Here is a 20,528-nt window from a genome sequence, read left to right as displayed (position 1 = left end):
GCTGCCACCTGCTGGGCCCTGGCTGCTGGAATGGGGAGGCCACACCTGGATTCCCACTAAGCCATCCAGGGCCATGTGGTTCCAGTGTTAATCAGCTCTTGTTTCCAGGTGACAACCCGCCCCTAAATGAAAGGATCCAAACAGTAGAGCATTACAATGCCAGTCAATGTAAGGTGGTATGTGATTGGGTTTGTTAATACAGAATCCCCAGCACTTAAACTTCGAGGACTCAAGATCCTAGAGTATTAGGGCTGGATGAACCATTAAAGCAGATGCCGTGGAACTTTAGTGTACTTAAATCAGAGTCTCCTAGAGGCTTGTGAAAATGCAGATTCCCAGGTCTGGCCCCAGAGATTTTGATTCACTAGGCCTAAGAAGAGAGGTTTATTTAACAAGTCTCCCATGAGGCTCTGGGACAAGTAGTCAGCCCCAGGAAGGGCACTACCTTAAACATTATCTCTGTAAGAGGTTCTCAGCCATTTTTCTAGTCAGTACCTCATTTCAATAAGTAAAAAATATTACATCCTCTGTCAGCAGGGTGAGTCACTAGTACTGTAACTGGTTCTGTGAAGCATATACACAAAATATTACTGGATTGGTTCTGCAAGGGGAAAAAACACTTTTTTTTTTTAAGATTTTATTTATTTATTTGACAGACAGAGATCGCAAGTAGGCAGAGAGGCAAGCGAGAGTGAGAAGGAAGCAGACTCCCCGCCGAGCAGAGAGCCCGATGCAGGGCTCGATCCCAGGACCCTGGGACCATGACCTGAGCCGAAGGCAGAGGCTTTAACCCACTGAGCCACCCAGGCGCCCCCGGGGAAAAAACACTTTTTAAAGATTTTATTTATTCATTTGAAAAAGAGTGCTAGAGAGAGAGAGAGAGAGAGAGAGCGTGCGTGCAAGCAAGCACAAGCAGAGGGGAGGGGCAAAGGTAGAGCGAGAACCCAACTCCCCACTGAGCAGGGAGCCCAACCATGAGGATGTGGGGCTTGATCCCAAGACCCCAAGATCATGACCTGAGCTGAAGACAGACACTTAACTGACTGAGCCACCCAGGAGCCCAAAAAAACACTTAAAAATAACTAACTTTTCTCTCTATTGCCAAGAAAGCAGTACTATAATTTAATGGTCAATTTGTAGTGCAGTGCTTTTTGGCCTTGGACATTGCCAAGTAAAGGTAGGGTTTGCTACTATATTTTCACGGCCATCATTCCCTGAATATAGTAATCATTTGGTTAATTGTATTGGATTTTGAGGACCTAAAATGACATAAAACGTCTTGTGTCACAGCTTACCTCCTTCCTCTGGAGGAGCCAAGCATGAGAAAACCGCAGGCCCCGTGGCTTTTCACCATGTCTTATCACTTCTTATTCCTTACCCTGTCTTGGCAAGCTTGGCTAAGATCAAAACAATACTAAAGATGAAGGATAATCTTCTTTATTACACAGGAAAACAAGTGGCCTGATAGCAAATTTGAAAAGTCACCTTAGAATTGAGAATTCTGAATGCCTGTCATGTGCTTGCTTTCTAGAATATTATCATCCCCAAAATATTTGTTATTTTTGTATATGTGCTCCTTCTTCTGAAATGGCTGGTTCCAGTCCAAGAATAACCCTGTCCAAGTGTGAACTGAATGAAGCCACTGAACACAAGGGAAGATTACACGTGGTATAGACCATGTCATCTTAGTAAGCAGTGAGCACCAGTAACTTTCTAGTGTATTTTCATCGGAACATTTTTGGTTTTTTTCAAGCTCTCAGGTCATTGGCATTCCACACTTCCAATCCCTTTAATGCAAGTGAATGTATCTTTAACACAGCGTGTACTGCATGTATAGAACCAAGAGACAGTTTGTTGAACATCTTTATAGACAAATCTTGTTGAGCTTTCAACATCATAATTTGTATTACTTGTGAGTGGGGTTTGGTGTATGGTTTTATTTTAAATTTTGTTTCGCCTTCAAAGTCTCATCTTGGGTTGTTTTTGTTTTTAGGGATACCTAAAGGAAATCTTGAAAGAAATTGGCGTTCAGAATGTAAAAGGGACCCACAAAAACACATGGGAGCTGAAGCCAGAGTATAGACATTATCAAGGAGAAGAAAAGAGTGATTAAGAAGACTTCGCCAGCGTGCCAGCAGAACAACTAAAGGGCAGTGCGCTGAGGAAGCACCACCAAAACTCAGATTCTTGAGTACCGTCTGTTGTAGGGGTGAAATGACTGGAACTTTAATTTTCCTAGGTAAATTTTTTAAACAATAATTCTTGTAAAGTTACTCGAGTATTGTTGTTTTTGTTTTTGGTTTTTTTTTTTTTTTTTTTTTTTTTTTGAGGAAAAAAATTTATTTATAGGCTTGTATTAAACCTAGATTATTCAGAAGGGGGTGAGGGGTTGGGGAGGTTAAGGTTTTTCTTTTTAAATACTGACTTTTAAAATGTAAGACTAGGAAATGTTTTCTAGATGAGGACTCTCTGTCCTTGTTTTCTCTGAGGATCTGAGGTGATGCAAAGCCGAAGTGAATGGCAAAGCCAGAAAAAAGCGGTCAACTACAGAAAGACTTAAAGGGAATAAAAAAACCAAAGTTCCTTATTCTGACATTGTCAAAGAACAAAGCTGTCTTTATTTATTTTTTACAGGAGATCATGTTTCATATTCACACCCATTAATAAAGAAGAGGGCATTTATGTTTGTACCTAAGATAGCAGTTTTCATTATTAGCTTGCATATTTAACCCTCCTGTTAGTGACATGAGAAATGGAAAAATCTTGCCAATGAGTATATCTTTTACTTGCTTTTATTTATTTTTTAAAGATTGGTTTGTTTAAGTAATCTCTGCATTCAGCAGGGACTTGAACTCATTACCCCCCAATCAGAGTCACGTGGTCGACCAACTAAACCAACCTGGCGCCCCTTTTTTATTTTGTTTTTAAAAGAATTAGAAATTAAATATTTTCTCAATAATTCAATATCTGTCTCTCCCATCCAGATTAGAAGCTCTCAGAAACTGATTTTGTCCAGAATTTTGCTTTCATACTCAGCTGGCAGATACTGATTGTCGCCTGACAAATGATGTTGACAGAATAATGGAGGGTTGTAGGGGTGAGGGCCGATATGATATTAGGCAGGCACAAAAACAAACGTACCCACAAACAAGACCATGCGAGTAAACAAAGGAAACTTTTAACAAGTTAATTGCTTCTGGCCTTTTTGGCTAAGATCAAGTGTAACAAATTAACACACAAGGAAAGTGCTTTTCATTTGTTCCTTTTGTCAGCTGCTTCTGTATGTGACCAACCCAACAAGAAGGAACGAATGCAAGAAAATTTAAGAAACTGTTACATAACTAAAGCCAATCAAAGAGGATCTATCCTTTGAAATAAATATTTTCTGTATTATTTGATTTTCAGCAGGGAACACCATCATGCAGAGGCTGAGGACAACTGCTTTGAGAAAACATCTACCTTTGCTTCCACTGTAAACTATAATTTCGGATGAGGGAAGGTGGTCTTATTCTACGTGTTCTTGGTGCAGGAACCAAATGTATCCCCCTTACCTTTGTTTCTGACAGAGACTCAGTGTAAGGGAGCAGATGGATAATGGTGTGACCGATCTGTGTAGAACTGAGAATTCTGGATACCTGTCATGTGCTTGGTTCATAGCATATATCTCCCCCCGCAGACCTTGTCTTTTTTGATGTTTGGCCCTGCCCTGAAACATACCTCTGTGTCCTCTCCTTCTGTCTTTAGTTTTTATGGTGACCGTGCCTGCCAGATTGAACTGTGTAGCTGCTGGCAGAGCTTCCGGGCAGGGCTATGTGTCCTCAGAAGCTCTGCTCTGCGTATTTCTGCCAGGTCTGGTTTCTTCAGCTTATTTTAGTGATCTTTACCTCATCACACCTGACAGTATCTGCTTGAGTCATTTAAACACTTGTTACTTGTTCAGTGGCAGAGCTAATCTAGGCGGTAGACTGGTACCATTCCTGATTAGATTTTTTGAAATTGCTTTCTTATTTAATACTAAAATATGGCTACTGGTAATGAAGGAGACTCTCTCTGGCTTCTTTTATTCTTTTATTCAGAACTCGCTTGCTCTATAAACACGCTTTCAACAGCCAACTATCAGGAAGTAGGAGTCCTCAGCCCTTATAACCACTGTGAGATTGAGAGAGGAAAGCTAGTAAGAGAGATGCACATCTGGTAAGGTGTCAGATCCTAAGAGCACAGGAGAGCCATGTTTCATAGGTGATTTAGTTAAACTCTGCTAGTTACACTCACTTAAGGGATGTTTTAACCAACAAATGGTAATAAATATATTACGGTTGCTGGGCATTGGAAAGATCTGAAATTACATGTTGCCACAGTAACTTCTAAAATGGTAGATCTTAAAAAAGAAAACCGTTTTTGCTCTGTTGTATCATAAGCAGCCCTTAAGGAGTTCAGCAGAGTTGGAGTTATTCCTCATGGTCTGTGAACAAATTTTCTTTGGAGCTTATTTTCATCCTTGTTGGTACTTATCCGTGAAATAAGAGTAAACACGTATCAGGCCTTATGTGCCTGGCAGTGTGTTAGGTGCTCTAAAATATTGCATTTGATCCCCAAAAAATAGCTCTGAGAGGTAGAGAATGACCATTTTCTACAACCATTTCTGCCCAACACACTGTCATGAGACCTGATCCCCTTTAGGGGAAATTCTACCTTGGGCCAAGTGAATACCAGAGTGTACTTTTCCAGAAACCTTCCCCTGACACCCCATCTCCCCCACCCCCACCCCACCCCCGCTCCCAACAAATCCTCCCTCCAGGAAAATGGTGCAGATCCCGGAAGACGTGAGAGCAAGGGAGTTTGCCTTTGGCATCTCTAATACAAACACCCAGACCTTCCCATTGACAGATGAAAACTCAACTTCCTACTTTAAAGTCAAGATCCCCTTGCTACAATTTTCATCCCTGCTCTTCTTCAAGTACCCTGGAAGGGTGCACAGCTTTAGAGTGGCCTTACTTCGACCTCCGTAAGAGTTAAGGACCCCTGTGGAATATGATAGGAAGCTGGGGCACTGGGCTGAAGGGGCACTGCCTTATAGTCGGCCTTCACTTGCTGGGCTGGGCTGGGCACCCACCTTTCGTCCCAATACATTGGCCATTTTCCCTAGTGTTTGTGTCAGAGTCCAGGAGGCGATAAGCTGGTTTTCTTTTCAGCTCAGTTTTCTTTCTGACATGAGTCCAGAGTAGGTTCCTGAGCCTAATATTTTTATTAGGAGGATCAGTCAGAGGTTGCTTCTTAATCTGCCTTTTCTTCACCTACTTCTGTCTTTTCTTCTTCCCACTTCTTGGTCTTTGAGCAAGTACCACCATCCGTAGTACAATAGTACCGTGTAAATCTGACAGCAGTATAAGCCTTTAATGGTTTCTTATACGAAAATCAGCAGCTTTTATCTGACTTTGTTAGAAATCATCTGAATTTAAAAGGGACATTTTAGATGCTTTAGCTCCCAGTTTAAACTATACTCTGTCAGATCAGTTAGTCTTAAATTTTAGGGTTTTAAAGAATGATTTTCTTAAAGCGTACCATATTTTTATATGTTGCAATTTGTATTTAAAAATCTTAAGATAGGAGGTTTCTGTTGTTTTGTGGGAATGGAAGTACACCAAAAGAACATGTTGCTGGACTGAACGCCATAGTGTGGTGTGGTCATGGAGCCCAGCGGCAGGTTATTGTCAAGTATTTATTGACCACAGTTCTGTCCCAGGCAGTGTGGGTACTAAAGTGCTAGACATAAGAGGCATTCACAGTCTAGTGGGAAATAGACAATGTAGACAGATACAACACTGTGTGGGTAGAGAAGTGTGAACTGAGTGTTGCAATCAATCAGAATATACCAGTTAATTCATTGTTGCCATTTATGCTTTGCGTGGATTTCCAATTTTTAAAGCATTTGAATGCAGTAATGTATACTTAATTTCCTTGCATCTAATTTAAAACCACTGGAAAACTCCTAAAACACAAGAGGCTTTATACAATGCCTGAGGATCATTATTACGAACACATACAGTGGATGTCTGTAACACATCGATCTCGTTAATAGAATGCTAAATTGAAGTGTTCACTGGCCTGGTCCTTGTGACGTGTTAGCCTTATTTCTGATTGCCATTCTAGTTTCTCTTCTTGAACAAAAGCTGGGAAGCACTTGGGCCATTCATTTATTCAATTCATTCATTCATTCTGTGAAAACCCACTAAATGGCCCCTGGGTGCCAGGCACCAGGAGCAAAGGGTGATGGGTATTTGTAATAGTGTGCCTTCCATGCCAGCAGTTCTCTAAATGTGCAGGAAGAAAACAGCTTTTGTTCATTGGACCCTTGCTGTATATCAGGCACTGTGCTAAGCGTTTGACTCCTGTTACTCATCTAATCCTCACAACACTAAAACATGGGTCTCTTTTGCCTTTTATGGATGTGGAACATCAGGTGCTTAAAAGGTTGAAAAACCTAACCAAGGTCATAACCAGGGTAGTCGGGGCAGGAGCCAGATTCAAATCCCAGAAAAGCACTCGGCAGTGCCGGCTTCTTGTTACTATTATGTGTATTAAGTGTATTTTTCTGGGTCCAGTGCTGCTGAAGGCCCTTAGCTGTAATTCACCTGCCCAGAGTCTCCATTTGGTTTTTTGTTGTTTGTATATTATTGTTATTAATATATTGAGGTGTGATTGACCTATAACTCTTTTGTGTTTATTTCTCACTAATGTCTTTCTGATTCCAAAAAGAATTAATTCTCGATTCTGCCTGAGTTTTTTTTTGCCTTTAGAGGTTAGTTTCCAATTTTGTTGAGATTCTGGAGTTTTTATGGAATGGTGTTCCTTTTTTTCATGGCTCTAGATTCAGAGGAGAATATTTCCCAGGAATGACTACAGATGGCCAGTGTACTTGATTTACTTAGATTCTAGCCAGCCAGGCATATGAGAAAGTTGGTGATTTGGCCGGTCACAGCTGAGGGCCTCTGCTGTGGCCTCTTAAGTGCAAAGGAAGTCCCATCGGTTTGGGACTGTTAAGTTGTGGAATACAGAGCTCAGTACGACCAGGCCCTTGCTTCCAGAAACTCCTAGGGTTGAAGAGGACTTGGAAGCCACAACCAGCCAACATAGTGTAGCAAGTGCAGCAATAGAAACACACGGCAGAATGTTTTAAGAGCTACTTGGTTCAAAGCAGCTCACTCAGAACAGGTTGTTTGCTTTGTGTGCCTCTTTGTTTCCTCATTTGTGAAGCAGATGCATTGAAAATATCTACCTCACAGAACTGGTGAAAGCTGAGCGAGTCCGTCTATCAGCGCTGTCTTTAGAGCCGTGGGTGGGGACTCTTGGTGGTGCTGTGGTGTGGGAGAATTGCCGGCCCTCGTCTGTTGCACAGCTGACTGCCATCCTGCTGCTGCTGTCATGGGCGTAGGGAACATAAGTAGTTCCAAAAAAAAAAAAAAAAATCAATATAACGTAAAGCCTTAGAAACACTGTGTGACATGTAGAAAGTACTTTATCATATACTAAATACGTAAAATATGGAAGTGGCACAGAGAACGAAGTGATTAACTACATCTTCAGAGAGTCAGGAAAGCATTCCTCAAGCTGCCCCTGCAGTGGATTCGAACGGGGGTCTAGGAGTTCATGACTCAGAGGTCAGGAAGTACAGGGAGAACAAGTGCATGGGTATCACTCAGCAGGGTGCTTGGAGTGAGATCCCACACACACCTGCAGTGTCCTCCCAGATACAGCTTGGTGTAGTACCGGAGTGTGGTTTGACAGGTCCATCTAGTTTTGGTCTGATAGAAGAATGTGGAGGGCAGGTCATCGCTGCCTTGGGACCAGGTGGAACAGATGAACACCTAGGCAGGGACCAACCTCCTTCAGTCATACGCACAGTTCAAAATTATGTGAATAACCTAGTTGCTCCCTTCTTTGCAGTGTGCTTTTCCACTTTGATTCATCCCTGAACACATTTCTTTAATCCAATTGAAGTGACAGTGGAAACCAACCTTAGTGAATTACATGTTAGAGGTTTGAAGTCCCAATCCTTTATCCTTCCACCAGTGCAGACTCTAACAAAATAAAGATAAATAGGGAGCAGGAGCTAAATGAGGTCGGATGCACTTTACTAATAGAGGCCCAGTAACTCCTAGCTGGACTAGAAGACCTAGCTAGGAGCTGAGGCTGAAGAGAGCATTCAGTATCTTTCTCCTTCAGTTGGTGATGACTGACTGGCCACTGGCAGGCAGTACCATTTGCAAGTGAAAATCTGAAACAGCTGGAAGAAGACCCTCCAAATGGCCAGCAGGTACATAAAAGATACGGAATATCACGAATCGTCAAGGAAATGCAAATCAAATCGACAATGAGATACCACCTCACACCTGTTAGAATGGCTAAACTCAAGACGAGATAACAGGCATTGACAAGGCTGTGGAGAAAGGGAACCTTCATACGTAAATTGGTGGAACATAATTGTTTCTGTCACTATAGAAAACAATATGGAGGTTCCTCAAAAAGTTAAAAATAGATCTACTTATTCCACTACTTATTCCACTTATGGGTACCCAAAGGAAATGAAAACAGAATATCAAAGAGGTATATGTGTGCCCATTTTCTTGCAGTATTATTTACAATAGCTAAGATAATGAAACGACCCAAGTACCCATCAACAGATAAATGGATAAAGAAGATGTGAGGGGTGTATGTCTGTGTGTGTGTGTGTGTGTGTGTGTGTGTGTGTGAGAGAGAGAGAGAGAGAGAGAGAGAGAACTCTTAAGGAATATTATGTGACCATGAAAAAGAAGAAAATCTTGCCACATATTAACCTTTAAGGTGTATGCTGAGATAAGTCAGAGAAAGATTAATAGTCTTTCTTTTTTTTTTTTTAATATTTATTTATTTATTTGACAGAGATCACAAGTAGGCAGAGAGGCAGGCAGAGAGAGAGGAAGGGAAGCAGGCTCCCCGCTGAGCAGAGAGCCTGACTCGGGGCTCAATCCCAGGACCCTGGGACCATGACCTGAGCCGAAGGTAGGGGCTCTAACCCACTGAGCCACCAAGGCGCCCCAAAGACAAATAGTCTTAAACATGGCATTCACTTTTATGTGGAATCAAAAAAGTCAAATTCATAAAAGCAGAGAGTAAAATGGTGGTCCCTGGGTTGGGATGGAGTGGAAGCAATGTTTAAGGGTACAAACTTGCAAGTAGTAGTAAGTTCTAGAGTTAATGCGTAGTGTAGTGGATGTAGACAGTATTATAGTCATCACATTTGCTAAGAAACTAAATCTCCACAAAAAATAAAATAATTCTGTGATGTGAGAGGGGCTAACTTGCTACAATGACAGTCATCTCACAATTTATCAACACATCGAATCAACATGTTGTATACCTAAGTTAAGAGGATGTTAGATATCAAATATATTGCGGTTAAAATAATAAAATTATTTATCAAAGTGAATCTCCAAAGAGATACCAGGGCACCATGAAACTACTGATAGCACTTCAGAAATAATGATCTCTCATCAGTGATGTTGAAATGGAGCCTTTAAAAATCCTACAGAAGAGAAAATATTTTATAAGACACTAAGGTCTTGCATCTAGATGGTATAAAGATCTCTCAAAGTTCAGTAACAGAACAACAAGCCAATTAAAAATAAGCAGTAAATGTACACGTACACCTCATCAAGAAGATACGTATGATCACATAAGCACATGAAAAGCTACTCACATCACTGGCTGAGAAAAATGCAAATAAAACCACAAGATAATGTTGTATACCTATCAGAATGGCCACGGTTTCTAGGACCTGACAGCGCCAAGCGCTGATGAGCACACAGAACCACCAGAACATTCTCACATTGCCCATGGGAATGCAGAATCATACAGGCACCTTGAAAACCAGTTGGGCAGTTTTTTGTAAACTTAAACTTAACCACCGTACAACCCAGCAATCTCACTCATGGGCATTTCCCCCCAGAGAATGAAAATCCTATGTGCACACAAAAACCTGGTACACAGATGTCTATAGTAGCTTTCATCCTAATAACCTAAAACTGAAACCACCACCACCACCCCCACCCTGCAATGTCCACTGGCTTGTGAGCAGATAAACGGCGGTGCAGCTTGGCACAGGAACGCTTCTCAGCCATGAACACGGAGGACCTGCCGCCTCAGCCATTTGGATGAATCGCCTCTGCCCTGTGCCAAGTGACAGAAGCCGGACTCCTAGGGCTGCATCTGTGTGCTTCCATCCACAGGACATTACAGAAATGGTAGAACTAGAGGGATAAAAACGCAGGTCAGTGTTTGCCTGGGGTTGAGGGTGTGTGGAGGGATTGACCACAGACACAAGGCAATGTTTTGGATGATGGCAGTCCTGACTCCTGGTGGTTACAGGAGCGTGTCTCTGTGTGTGTGTGTGTGTGTGTGTGTGTGTGTGTGTGTGTGTGTGTGTGTGTGTGTGTTTTGAAATTTGCACATTTAAAAAGGTGACTTCAGAGCACCTCGGTGACTCAGATGGTTAAGCAGCCAACTTGATTTCAGATCATGATCTCGCAGGCATGAGATCAAGCCCCGGGTCAGGCTTCATACTCAGCAGGGAGTCTGCTTGAAGACTTTCTCCCTCTTTCCAGTTGGTGCTCACTCGCTCTCTATCTCAAACAAAATCTTTAAAAAAAAAAAAAAAAGGTAACTTCTGCATATAAAGTATACATCGATAAGCCTAGCTTAAAAAATTAAATAGAATACTGGAAACAAATGTCCAACAGGAAAAAAATAAACTATGACTTATCTGTATTACAGAATGTCTGCAACAGTTAAAAATTAGTTGAATATGTTGACTGGAAAGGTTTCATTAAGTATAAAAAGCAACTTTCAAAAGTGTTAATAGTAAGGTCCTATTTATATTAATAAAAATAAGATACATTTTTTGGAAGGCTCCATACCCAATGTGGGGCTTGAACTCACAACCTTGCGATCAGGAGTCCTATGCTGTACTGACTGAGCCAGCTGGGCGCCCCGCAAAATATATATTTCCACATGAGCACGTACAAGGATAAACACAGGAAAACATCAAGAAACACACGAGTCTTTTAACAGCACTGCCTCCGGGGAGGAGACTAGGATAGGGAGGCGCAGGGCAAGGGGGGGATTTCTCTTTATGTGTATATTTTTAAAGGACAGTGTGTTAATGATTTGAATGTTTATAATATATATGTGAAATATAGATCATATATAATATGTATGTGTGAAAATCAGGCCCAGAGGGAGAGCATGCCTTTTAGAAGTTAACTCAAGGCCACTCCAAAGATACATAATGCTCCAGTTCGACCCCCTGGGTACTAGTGTTAGAAAACACCTTCAATCCTGCCAGCAAGGAAGAACATTTGCTAAATGTTTGAGAAAGCAAGCTTGAATGGTGATCTCCTACCGTAATCAGGGAAGTAAGAGATGTATATTTCAAAGCAGATAAAACCAAGGTGAGTTCTTCACTGTGTCACAGTGGACCTGTGGCTAGAACTCAAGTCCACTTTTGCTAATGTTGCTGGCCCCACAACATTCCTTGTGTCAAGTCTCCTGCCCTTGGATGCAGTCTTGGAGAGGAGAGGGAGTGTACCCTTCCCGTGCTTTGTGCTGTGCCGGGCGCAGGCCAGCCTTGCGCTGAACTCGGGCAAATGGACCTTCAGTGGTAGCCCCTGGAGGTAAGGAGTCATTATTCACCAAGCCTTTATATCCTATTCGAAAATAAAATTCTTAATCACCTTCAGACAGCATTGTCAAATGAAACCTTAACGCGCCAGTCATCGCGGAGATCACGTTCTGCTAACCACCTACACAGAGACTCATCTGTAAGCCCACAAACCCTAGTCTGCAGGCCTAGTACGCTGAAATGAAAGGACATTGGCCTCTGGATGTCAAGTTGCGTGCAGTTGCAGATGGATACAAAGTAATCAACTGAGAAAGGACAGAAAAGGAAGATGGGATTATTTCAGATCACATTAAAACAAAACAGGGGCGCCTGGCTGGCTCGGTCAGTTAACCATCTGCCTTTGGCTGAGGTCATGATCCCAGGGTCCTGGGATCGAGCCCCACATCGGGCTCCCTGCTTGCAGGAAGCCTGCTTCTCCCTCTCCTACTCCCCCTGCTTGTGTTCCCTGTCTCACTGTCTCTCTCTCTGTCAAATAAATAAATGAAATCTTTAAAACAAAACAAAACACCATCAGTTGGGGTGTCCGGCTGCTCTTGATCTCGGGGTCATGATTTCAAACCCCATGTTGGGGGTAGAGATTACTTAATAATAAATAAGCCCTCAGTTGGGCCAGGTTGGTTGATTTCCTCATGGAAAAAATGGAGTATGTCAATTGGCAAGGGCATCACATATGTTAGAAAGGTACGAGTCAGTGCGTTAGAACTTGGTTCCACATTCTCCATCACACCTAGTACTTCCTTTTGCCAGGTCTCTGTAGGCAGTTGCTGTCACCAGTAATTTGGGGTGGAGAAATTTGTTGGTGGCTGCAGAGAGGCTGGTCAGCAGACAGGAGAGTGTCTGTACTAGATGAGAGGTTGGCAAGGATGAACCATAATATCCTTTCTGGTTTTAAGATTCTATGACTCTAAGCCATGGGCCTGGCTGGACATGACTGTCCGTCCTCCCCATATCCCAAGACTGGAGAGGGGTTTGTATTACTCTTATCATTTGCAGCTTCTGTACCTGGCACAGACCCAGCTACAACACACACGCTGAGTTGTACTCGGTTAAGCATCCCGCTGTGGACAGGCTAACAGGTACTAGACAGGCGTGTGTGTTCTGGGGGAAGGCCATTCATTCGGTGGCTCCCCAGCATCACCTGCCCCCTGCTGCAGGCCCGCCTGCTTCTACACACGCTCTTGCCTGCCCCCGGAAATACTAGTCTGTCACCTGGTTCTTACCCAGCTCCTTCCTACTAAAGGCTCTTTTGGTGATAAGAAGGTGAAGGCCACTTACTTCTGCTCAAAGACAGAAAGGACAGCCTTCCTGGGGACTGGCCCTTCTTCCCTTCCTCTCTCAGAGGCCACATCGTCCTTGCTGTTGGCCTGCCTCTGTGCATCTGCTCCCTCCTGTTGTCTGCAGGTTGGCTTCCCTGGCTTCTCAAGGTCACGGTCCACTTCAGTATGCCTTTGGTCTGTCTGAACATAGTGCCACCTCTGGCATCAGTTAGACATGACTTTCCACCTCAGCTTCTCTCACAGCTGACTGACTGATTCTGGGTCCTGTCTCCAGATATCCCAGAAAAACCTGATGGCTGCCTTTTGGTCAGGCATCCATCCCTAATCTGATCAGTGGGGAGAAGCATGAACGGCAGCCATCAGCCATTGTTGCAGGGACAGAGGGTTCCAGTGGAAGGGCTGATGTCTAGCTGAGCACTCCGGAAAGCAACCACAGCATCCTCCACCGGGTCAGTTCCTTAACCAATGCACATTTGAGAATATAAGAACCCAGCGGTCATCGTTTCGTTGTTACTTTTTTTTTTTTTAAGATTTTATTTATTTATTAGAGCACAAGAGACAGTGAGCAAGCATGAACTGGGGAGGAGGGGGAAGGGCAGAGGGAGAGGGAGAAGCAGACTCCCCACTGAGCAGGGAGCCCAACATGGGGCTTGGTGCCAGGACCCCCAGATCACGACCTGAGCTGAAGGCAGATGCTTCACTGACCGAGCCACCCAGGCGCCCCTCATTTTATTTTTGTAAGATTCTGTGCCTTGAGTTCCACAACTGAAATAGAGCACCGGGGAAATGCCCCCACCAAGGGAGTTCAAGGTAATGCTGAAAATCAGGAGGAAAAATCCAGTTCTAGAATTCCTAGGATTCCTATGGAAAGATAGAATACCGAACCTATAGAAGGAAAAGAACAGCATCCTTATACCCAAACCCGGCTATGCCAAGGTCTCCTCTACTGGGTGTGTAATAAGGGGAAAGGACCCACACTGCAGAGAGAGCAACATGAATTTACCATTTTACACATGCTATCAGCAACAACTTAGGAAGGTTTGATCTCCAGTTCTGAGAAGGTTGAGGTGATGCTCGTATGTCCACATTGCTAGTGAGCACCGGAAAAAGCATCTCAATGCCGTCCCCGTTCTACAGACAGAAATCAAGCCACCGAAAAGTAAATGTTCGGGGCGCCTGGGTGGCTCAGTGGGTTAAGCTGCTGCCTTCCATTCAGGTCATGATCCCAGGCTCCTGGGATCGAGCCCCCGCATTGGGCTCTCTGCTCAGCAGGGAGCCTGCTTCCTCCCCTCTCTCTCTGCCTGCCTCTCTGCCTACTTGTGATCTCTTTCTGTCAAATAAATAAAATCTTTAAAAAGAAAGTAAACATTCACACTCCACAGCTTAATAGTGGCTGAGCTGGGGCCAGCGGGCACTCCTTCCCAGTGCCCCAACCTCTCTTCAGCCCCAGGATTCTCAAATCTACCTAGTCATCAGAGTCCAGGAGATTGTGTGGGTGGGGAGCATGGTAAAATAGAGATTGCTGGTCGCTACCTGGGAGAACTGCAACATATCCCTTGGGAGGGGGACCTAGCTCTATATTTTTATAAAGCTCCAAGTTCTTTTTTCTTTTTTAAGATACTATTTATGTGATAGAGAGTATAAGCAGGGGGAGCAGCAGGGAGAGGGAGAAGCAGGCTTGCTTAGCAGGGAGACTGATGCAGGGCTCGATCTCAAGACCCTGAGATCATGATCTGAGCTGAAATCAAGAGTCAAGTGCTTAACCCACTGAGCCATCCAGGCGCCTCTGAAGCTCCAAGGTATTTCTGATGATCAACCAGGTCTGGAAACAATGGTACTTGTCAAAATTTTTACCCGCAAAAATAGTGAAAGAGGGTGGTGGTGTTTCCCTGGCTGGGAACAGCGTGTAGGCAGGTTCCAGGCTTTTCCTGGCACACAGTGGTATCTACCCATCATGCACCACGCCCCACAGCCTACCCTCAGAACCCGAGAATGAGTCCACGCTGACAGTGGAACCAGACACTTCGTGAGGCCTCCCTGCCATCCCCCAAAGCCTGAAGATGAGGATATGGTTTCCCAACAGGGACTGAAAGTTTAGGTGGGAAGCGTAAAGTGGCTCAGTGTCTGCCACATAGTACATGTTCAATAGACGTTTCTTGTTGACGGTGTTTCCAGAGCCACTGTCACTGATTGAGAAAAGCAGCCTGCGTTTCTCGTCTTTCCTCGCTAACCCTTTCACGGGAGAGGGCCAAAAGCTGTTAACAGGGATGAAAAGCTGAGGACAGAGGAAAACCAGTATTGAATAATGGCAGTTGTTTTTCTCAAACACACCATATAGTAACTCCAGTTTGGGCAAAAACAAAGGTAAATATTGGCTGGCTCTAGAGCTGTTGAACTGTTTTAGGGCTGTAGGATCAGACCCAAGACCAGGTCTCTCACCCCCCAGGGTCACCAGAGCGGGCAAGCAGTGCTGTCCTCCCCCTGCCCAGCCAGCCAGCTCTAGATCCCCCACCTCCTGCTGGGTTTCCTGATGAGGTTCCAGTCCTTGGGGTGCATGTCCTGGTGTAAACAATGAGAGGAGGAAGCAAGCACTTGTCACCCCAGTGTGCATAAACTTGCCCTGCACAACGCCAGCCCAGTCCCTTTGGATTTTAAGTCCCTCGGTTTCTTCTCTTCCAGTGTCTACTCCTGATCTCCTTGCCCTGAGAGGTCTGCCTCCTACAGCCAAGGAGGTAAGAGCGCTCAGAACTGTTGGAGCAAATGCCTCTCCATGGTCGCTCCCCGGAAGGCAGACACTCAGTGGCACCCTTGAGTCCTATGTGCTTTGGGGTACAGAGTGGTATAAAGTAGAAGGTGTGGGAACCTCAGAGTTCCGACCAGGTTTGTGCCTTAATTAGCTTTCCTGACCCACAAGACGTAGACCTCTCTGAACCAGTTCAAGACCCTCACCTTGTCAGGGAACAAGGAGTCTGGCCACATTTTTCTTTTGGTGCAACAGTTAGTTTCTTGGACCTTGAGCCAGCTTGATAGGAGAACTTGTCCTAGATTTCTTCAAACGATGAATAAACCTTATTTTGAAAACAACTATTCACGGCCTTCCGTCCTCAGATAACATGAGCGCACAACTCTGTCATTTTATCGGAGTGGAGACGACACCCACACACGCTCTCCTTTTGGGCTTAGAGAGGGTGGGGTGCCACAGCTCATGAAGGCTCCCTTGCCAAGTTAATTGAAATTGGGCTGAATAGCAATTCTAGCCTGTTGGCTAGACACACGGGGGCTGACCTCAGAGCTCGCGCTGGTGAGAAATAGCATTAAACAGTTGAGAGCGAGCGGTGGGGTCCGCCTGGGGGGCTGTCTTTTTAAGCGTATTTGTCAAGGAACCAGCAAAGGAAATTTGGAAGCTCTGGCAGACCTACAGGGATGTGAGCCAGTTCTCCTGGCCCTGTCCCCTCGCTTGGCTGCAGAGAGACTTACTTGATAGTGGGTGAAGAGCCAGTCCCTGGGGCACCTGGGTGGCTCAGTGGGTTAAGCCTCTGCCTTTGGCTCAGGTCATGATCTTAGGGTCCTGGGATCGAGCCCCGCATCGGGCTGTCTGCTCAGCGGGGAGCCTGCTTCCCCCCCCCGCTCTCTGCCTGCCTCTCCACTTGTGATCTCTCTCTCCCTCTGTCAAATAAATAAATAAAACCTTAAAAAAAATTAAAAAAAAAAAAAAGAGCCAGTCCCTTCCTCAGAGCAGGGAAGGAGAAAGGAGAGGAGGAAGGGAGGGATGTGCTGAGCTGAGAAGTTAGCCACAACCTGAAGGCTTTGGACCACTTGCATGAAGGGAAGTCCGAGGTCTGGCAAAACTTCTCCAGGCCCCGTTGTCTAGAATTTGGAAGAAATTAGGACCTAAAGAAATCGGACAATGGAAGTATTCAAATGAATGATCGCCAAAAACTAACTCCTACTAATCACACTACTTCTGCGTATCGTGTCTCAATAACGTGAACCACATCCATTCTCAGACTTTGGGGTGACTTGAAGCTCCCCTGGCGGAGGAAGGGAGTCTGATTGGAAGGGGCGGAGGCTCTGCGGCAGGAATGTGGGCTCAGGCGTCAGCTTGTCTGGGGACAACCTCCGTTTCTTTGCATTTTCATTTCTTCTTCCTGACAGAGGGTGAGACCAAAACGCCTGCCTCGCATTGTTTATCGTCAACGTAAAACACTATAATCTGTAAAATAAGAGGCAAATGTTATTTTATGCCTGAGGGTTCTCGGAGTGGCAAATGACAGAAACTCAACCTGGCTGAAGCCAAAAAAAAAGGAATGGATCTGCCTGGTGGACCCAAATATAAGGACTAAGAGTGCACCGGTGTGACGCTGTGGCCTGGAGGCCCATTTCTCGAGCTCTCATTCCGCGATGTTCTAATCTATTGAAGGCTTATCAATCAGGAACTAAGCTCCTGCCCCAGAGAACTCCACATTCTGAGACTGACTCTGTCCGACTACTGATTTTACAACACCTGCAGGCCTCGTTGGTGATTATCGTGTCCCTTTTGTCGTCTTTTTTTTTTTTTAAAGATTTTATTTATTTATTTGACAGACAGAAATCACAAGTAGGCAGAGAGGCAGACAGAGAGAGCGGTGGGGAAGCAGGCTCCCTGCTGAGCAGAGAGCCCGATGTGGGCCTCGATTCCAGGACCCTGGGATCATGACCTGAGCCGAAGGCAGAGGCTTAACCCACTGAGCCACCCAGGCGCCCCCCTTTTGTCGTCTTTCTCCAGTCTCCAAGCTTTAGCAGCCCCGTGTCCAGCAGTGTTGCTTCTTGCTGATGATTTTGAGTTTCCTCTTTCGAGAAAGGTGCTACAGTAACTACGCAGGGGGGCGGGGGCGCTGGTAAGGCCCCCAGACCCTTGGGAGGGAGTGTGTGGTGGGAACTGCTCGGGAAGCTCCAATGGCCTGGCCTGACTCGTCAGTGGGGGTGCAGGAGGTGGGGAGCTGGCGGGGAGAACCCCTGCTGCCCTGTGTGGTGGTCGTGTGTCTGCTGCTCCTCCTGCCGAGTTGAATTTGGAATTAGTGTCTGACTCTCCATCTAGCACAGCGCTTGGCACACAAGAGACACTCGGTACATGCTTGTTAAGGGCCTAAATGGATCCAGTCCAGGCTCCTCCCTTTAACACCTTCGTAGGACTTAGGATATGGATGTACCATAATTTTACAGAAATGTTCTGCTACTAACATACACACAGGGTGTTCTGGGCTGGGGTTTTGTGTTCTTCTGCTTTACTTTATACACAGAGCTGCCCTGAGCATCCTTGCTCACAGATCCCTGTGCTCTGTGCGACCACACCTGGTTAGGGGGCCCCAGCCTTGAGGGAGGGGCCCGCCTCTCTATGAGGGCCAGGCCGTGGCAGTCACGGCGTGTCCAGACCTGAAGTCCACCCTGGTCCCACTCCCACTTCGGGAGCTGGCGTGTATGCGGTGTGCAAATCCATGAAAACTCATGAGGAGCCAGGTTTCCATAAACACGAGGGATCTCCAGCCCTTCGACCCGCTGTGCGCCCACCTTTGTTTCAAATACACATGCAGAGAACTTTCTCTGCCTTTAAAGATTTTTTTTTCCTGATACCTGAACAGGTTTATTTCTAATGATTGAAGGTCAGGTTTCCACTTTGTAAGTTTTCTTCTCAGAGTGTAAATGTGCTCAAAGTCTTCCTAGTCTTGGTTGCCTATTTCTGTTTTGCTTCAGAATCTTGCTGTAGAATCAACCCCTGCATGAAGAAATCGGCCTCTCCCTATTTCAGCCCACTCAACTATGAACGCTAAACTCCTTACAAAGATTATACCTACATATAGAGGTAAATATTGACATCAAAGCCCCAGGTCTGTGGCTAACATATCAAACAGCACAGAGGACTTAGGATGAAAAGCAAAAACAGTACCTATGCCATGTCTACCTCCTCCTTTCCAGTCTCTTTTCATCTAGACCCTGACTTTCTTTTAGAGCCTTTTGTTTTCCTGGAGTGAGTTTGTTTTTAAAGATTTTAAAAGTCTTTAAGTAGTCTCCACACCCAATATGGGGCTCAAATTCACAACCCCAAGATCAAGAGTCCCACACTCGGTGCCTGGGTGCCTCAGTCATTAAGCATCTACCTTTGGCTCAGGTCATGATCCCAGGGTCCTGGGATCGAGCCCTTGGGTCCCAGGGTCCGGGCTTCTTGCTCAATAGGGAGCTTGCTTTTCCCTGTCCCATTCCCCTTGCTTGTGTTCCCTCTCTCCCTATCTCTCTCTGTGTCAAATAAATATATAAAATCTTTAAAAAAAAAAAAAAAAAAGAGTCACACACTTTACTGACTAAGCCAGCCAGGTGTCCCTCCTGTTTAAATATACCTTTTTTCTTCCTCTCTGTTTCTTTATCTAGCCATACCTTAATTTATATATTTATCTAGGCATACCTACATTTGACGGCTGCCCATAGCTCTCCATACATACACTCAAGTTCTCAATAATGCTAGCAATTCTATAAGAGTTCCTCTTTCCCCTCTGGAAACTTCAGTCATCTTGTTTTAAACTGGATTACAAGTCCGTCATTCTGGGAGTTCTCTTACTACTCTGTTTTGTTTTTGTTTTCTCCTTTTTTTTTTGAGGATTACATCCTCAAATAACTTCCTTTTTTTTTTTTTTTAAGATTTTATGTGTTTATTTGAGAGAAAGAGAGCATGAGCACGGGGGGAAGGGCAGAGGGAGAGGGAGAAGCAGACTCCCAGCTAAGCAGGGAGCCCAATGTGGGACTCCATCCCAGGACCCTAAGACCATGACCGGAGCCCAAGGCATACACTTAACCAACTGAGCCACCCAGGCACCCTCAAATAACTTCCTAAGAAAAGATATATAGGAAATAGTGTTCTACATCTGAAATGCTTGAAAATATCTTTTTTTCTCCCTCATAATTCATTGATAATTTGGCTGGGGATAGAATTCCAGGGCAAAATAATCTTCTTCAGAGATACTGAGGCATTGAGCCATTTTATTGTAACTTCCAGTATTGCTGGAGAATTCTGCACCCCCTTCCCCGTGGGTGGAATGTTGGAAGGCACTGTGTATAAGCTCTCCCCACAGACTGCCTAAGTTTCCAACCTGGCTCTGTTGCTTTTTGCTGGTTCTGTGACTTCAGTTTCCTTGTCTGTGAAGTAGGAATGAAGATAACACCTACTCACCAGGGCTGTTGTTAATGATTCAATGATTTACGAGAACAGTGCTTTGAAGAATTCCTGGTATCTACTTCCTGGGACTAATATTAATATTTTTCTTTATTGGAGCTTTTCATTTTTCTTCAGTGTTCTGACATTCTACTAAGTGTGACCCATGCTAGGACACGTCATCATATCTGATATGTAATTGTGAAATACCGGAAGTGTCCTAGCTTTTTACATTTCCAGGGCTTAACACTCAATATTACATTCAGTCTGAAGATATCCCTTCATCCCAGGGAAATTATTTGTTATATTTCTTTCAAGATTTCCTCTCCTCCTTTTTCTCTGTTCTTTTTGAGCT

General features: G+C 44.6%; 1 protein-coding gene across 1 annotated transcript in view; it reads left to right on the top strand.

Moving 5' to 3' along the window:
* GTF2F2 (general transcription factor IIF subunit 2) overlaps positions 1–2,593 on the top strand; it is a 158,336-nt gene extending 155,743 nt beyond the window's left edge. Inside the window, exon 8 of the mRNA XM_047723494.1 lies at positions 1,994–2,593. Coding sequence (XP_047579450.1) covers positions 1,994–2,113 — 120 coding nt within the window. The 3' untranslated portion in view covers positions 2,114–2,593. The remainder of the gene's footprint in view (positions 1–1,993) is intronic.
* The last annotated feature ends 17,935 nt before the right edge of the window (positions 2,594–20,528 follow it).

Source organism: Lutra lutra, chromosome 3 (genome assembly GCF_902655055.1).
Source record: "Lutra lutra chromosome 3, mLutLut1.2, whole genome shotgun sequence".
Classification (NCBI taxonomy): Eukaryota; Metazoa; Chordata; class Mammalia; order Carnivora; family Mustelidae; genus Lutra; species Lutra lutra.
The sequence above is the reverse complement of the archived record's forward strand: the minus strand, read 5'-3'. Positions and strand labels throughout refer to the sequence as shown.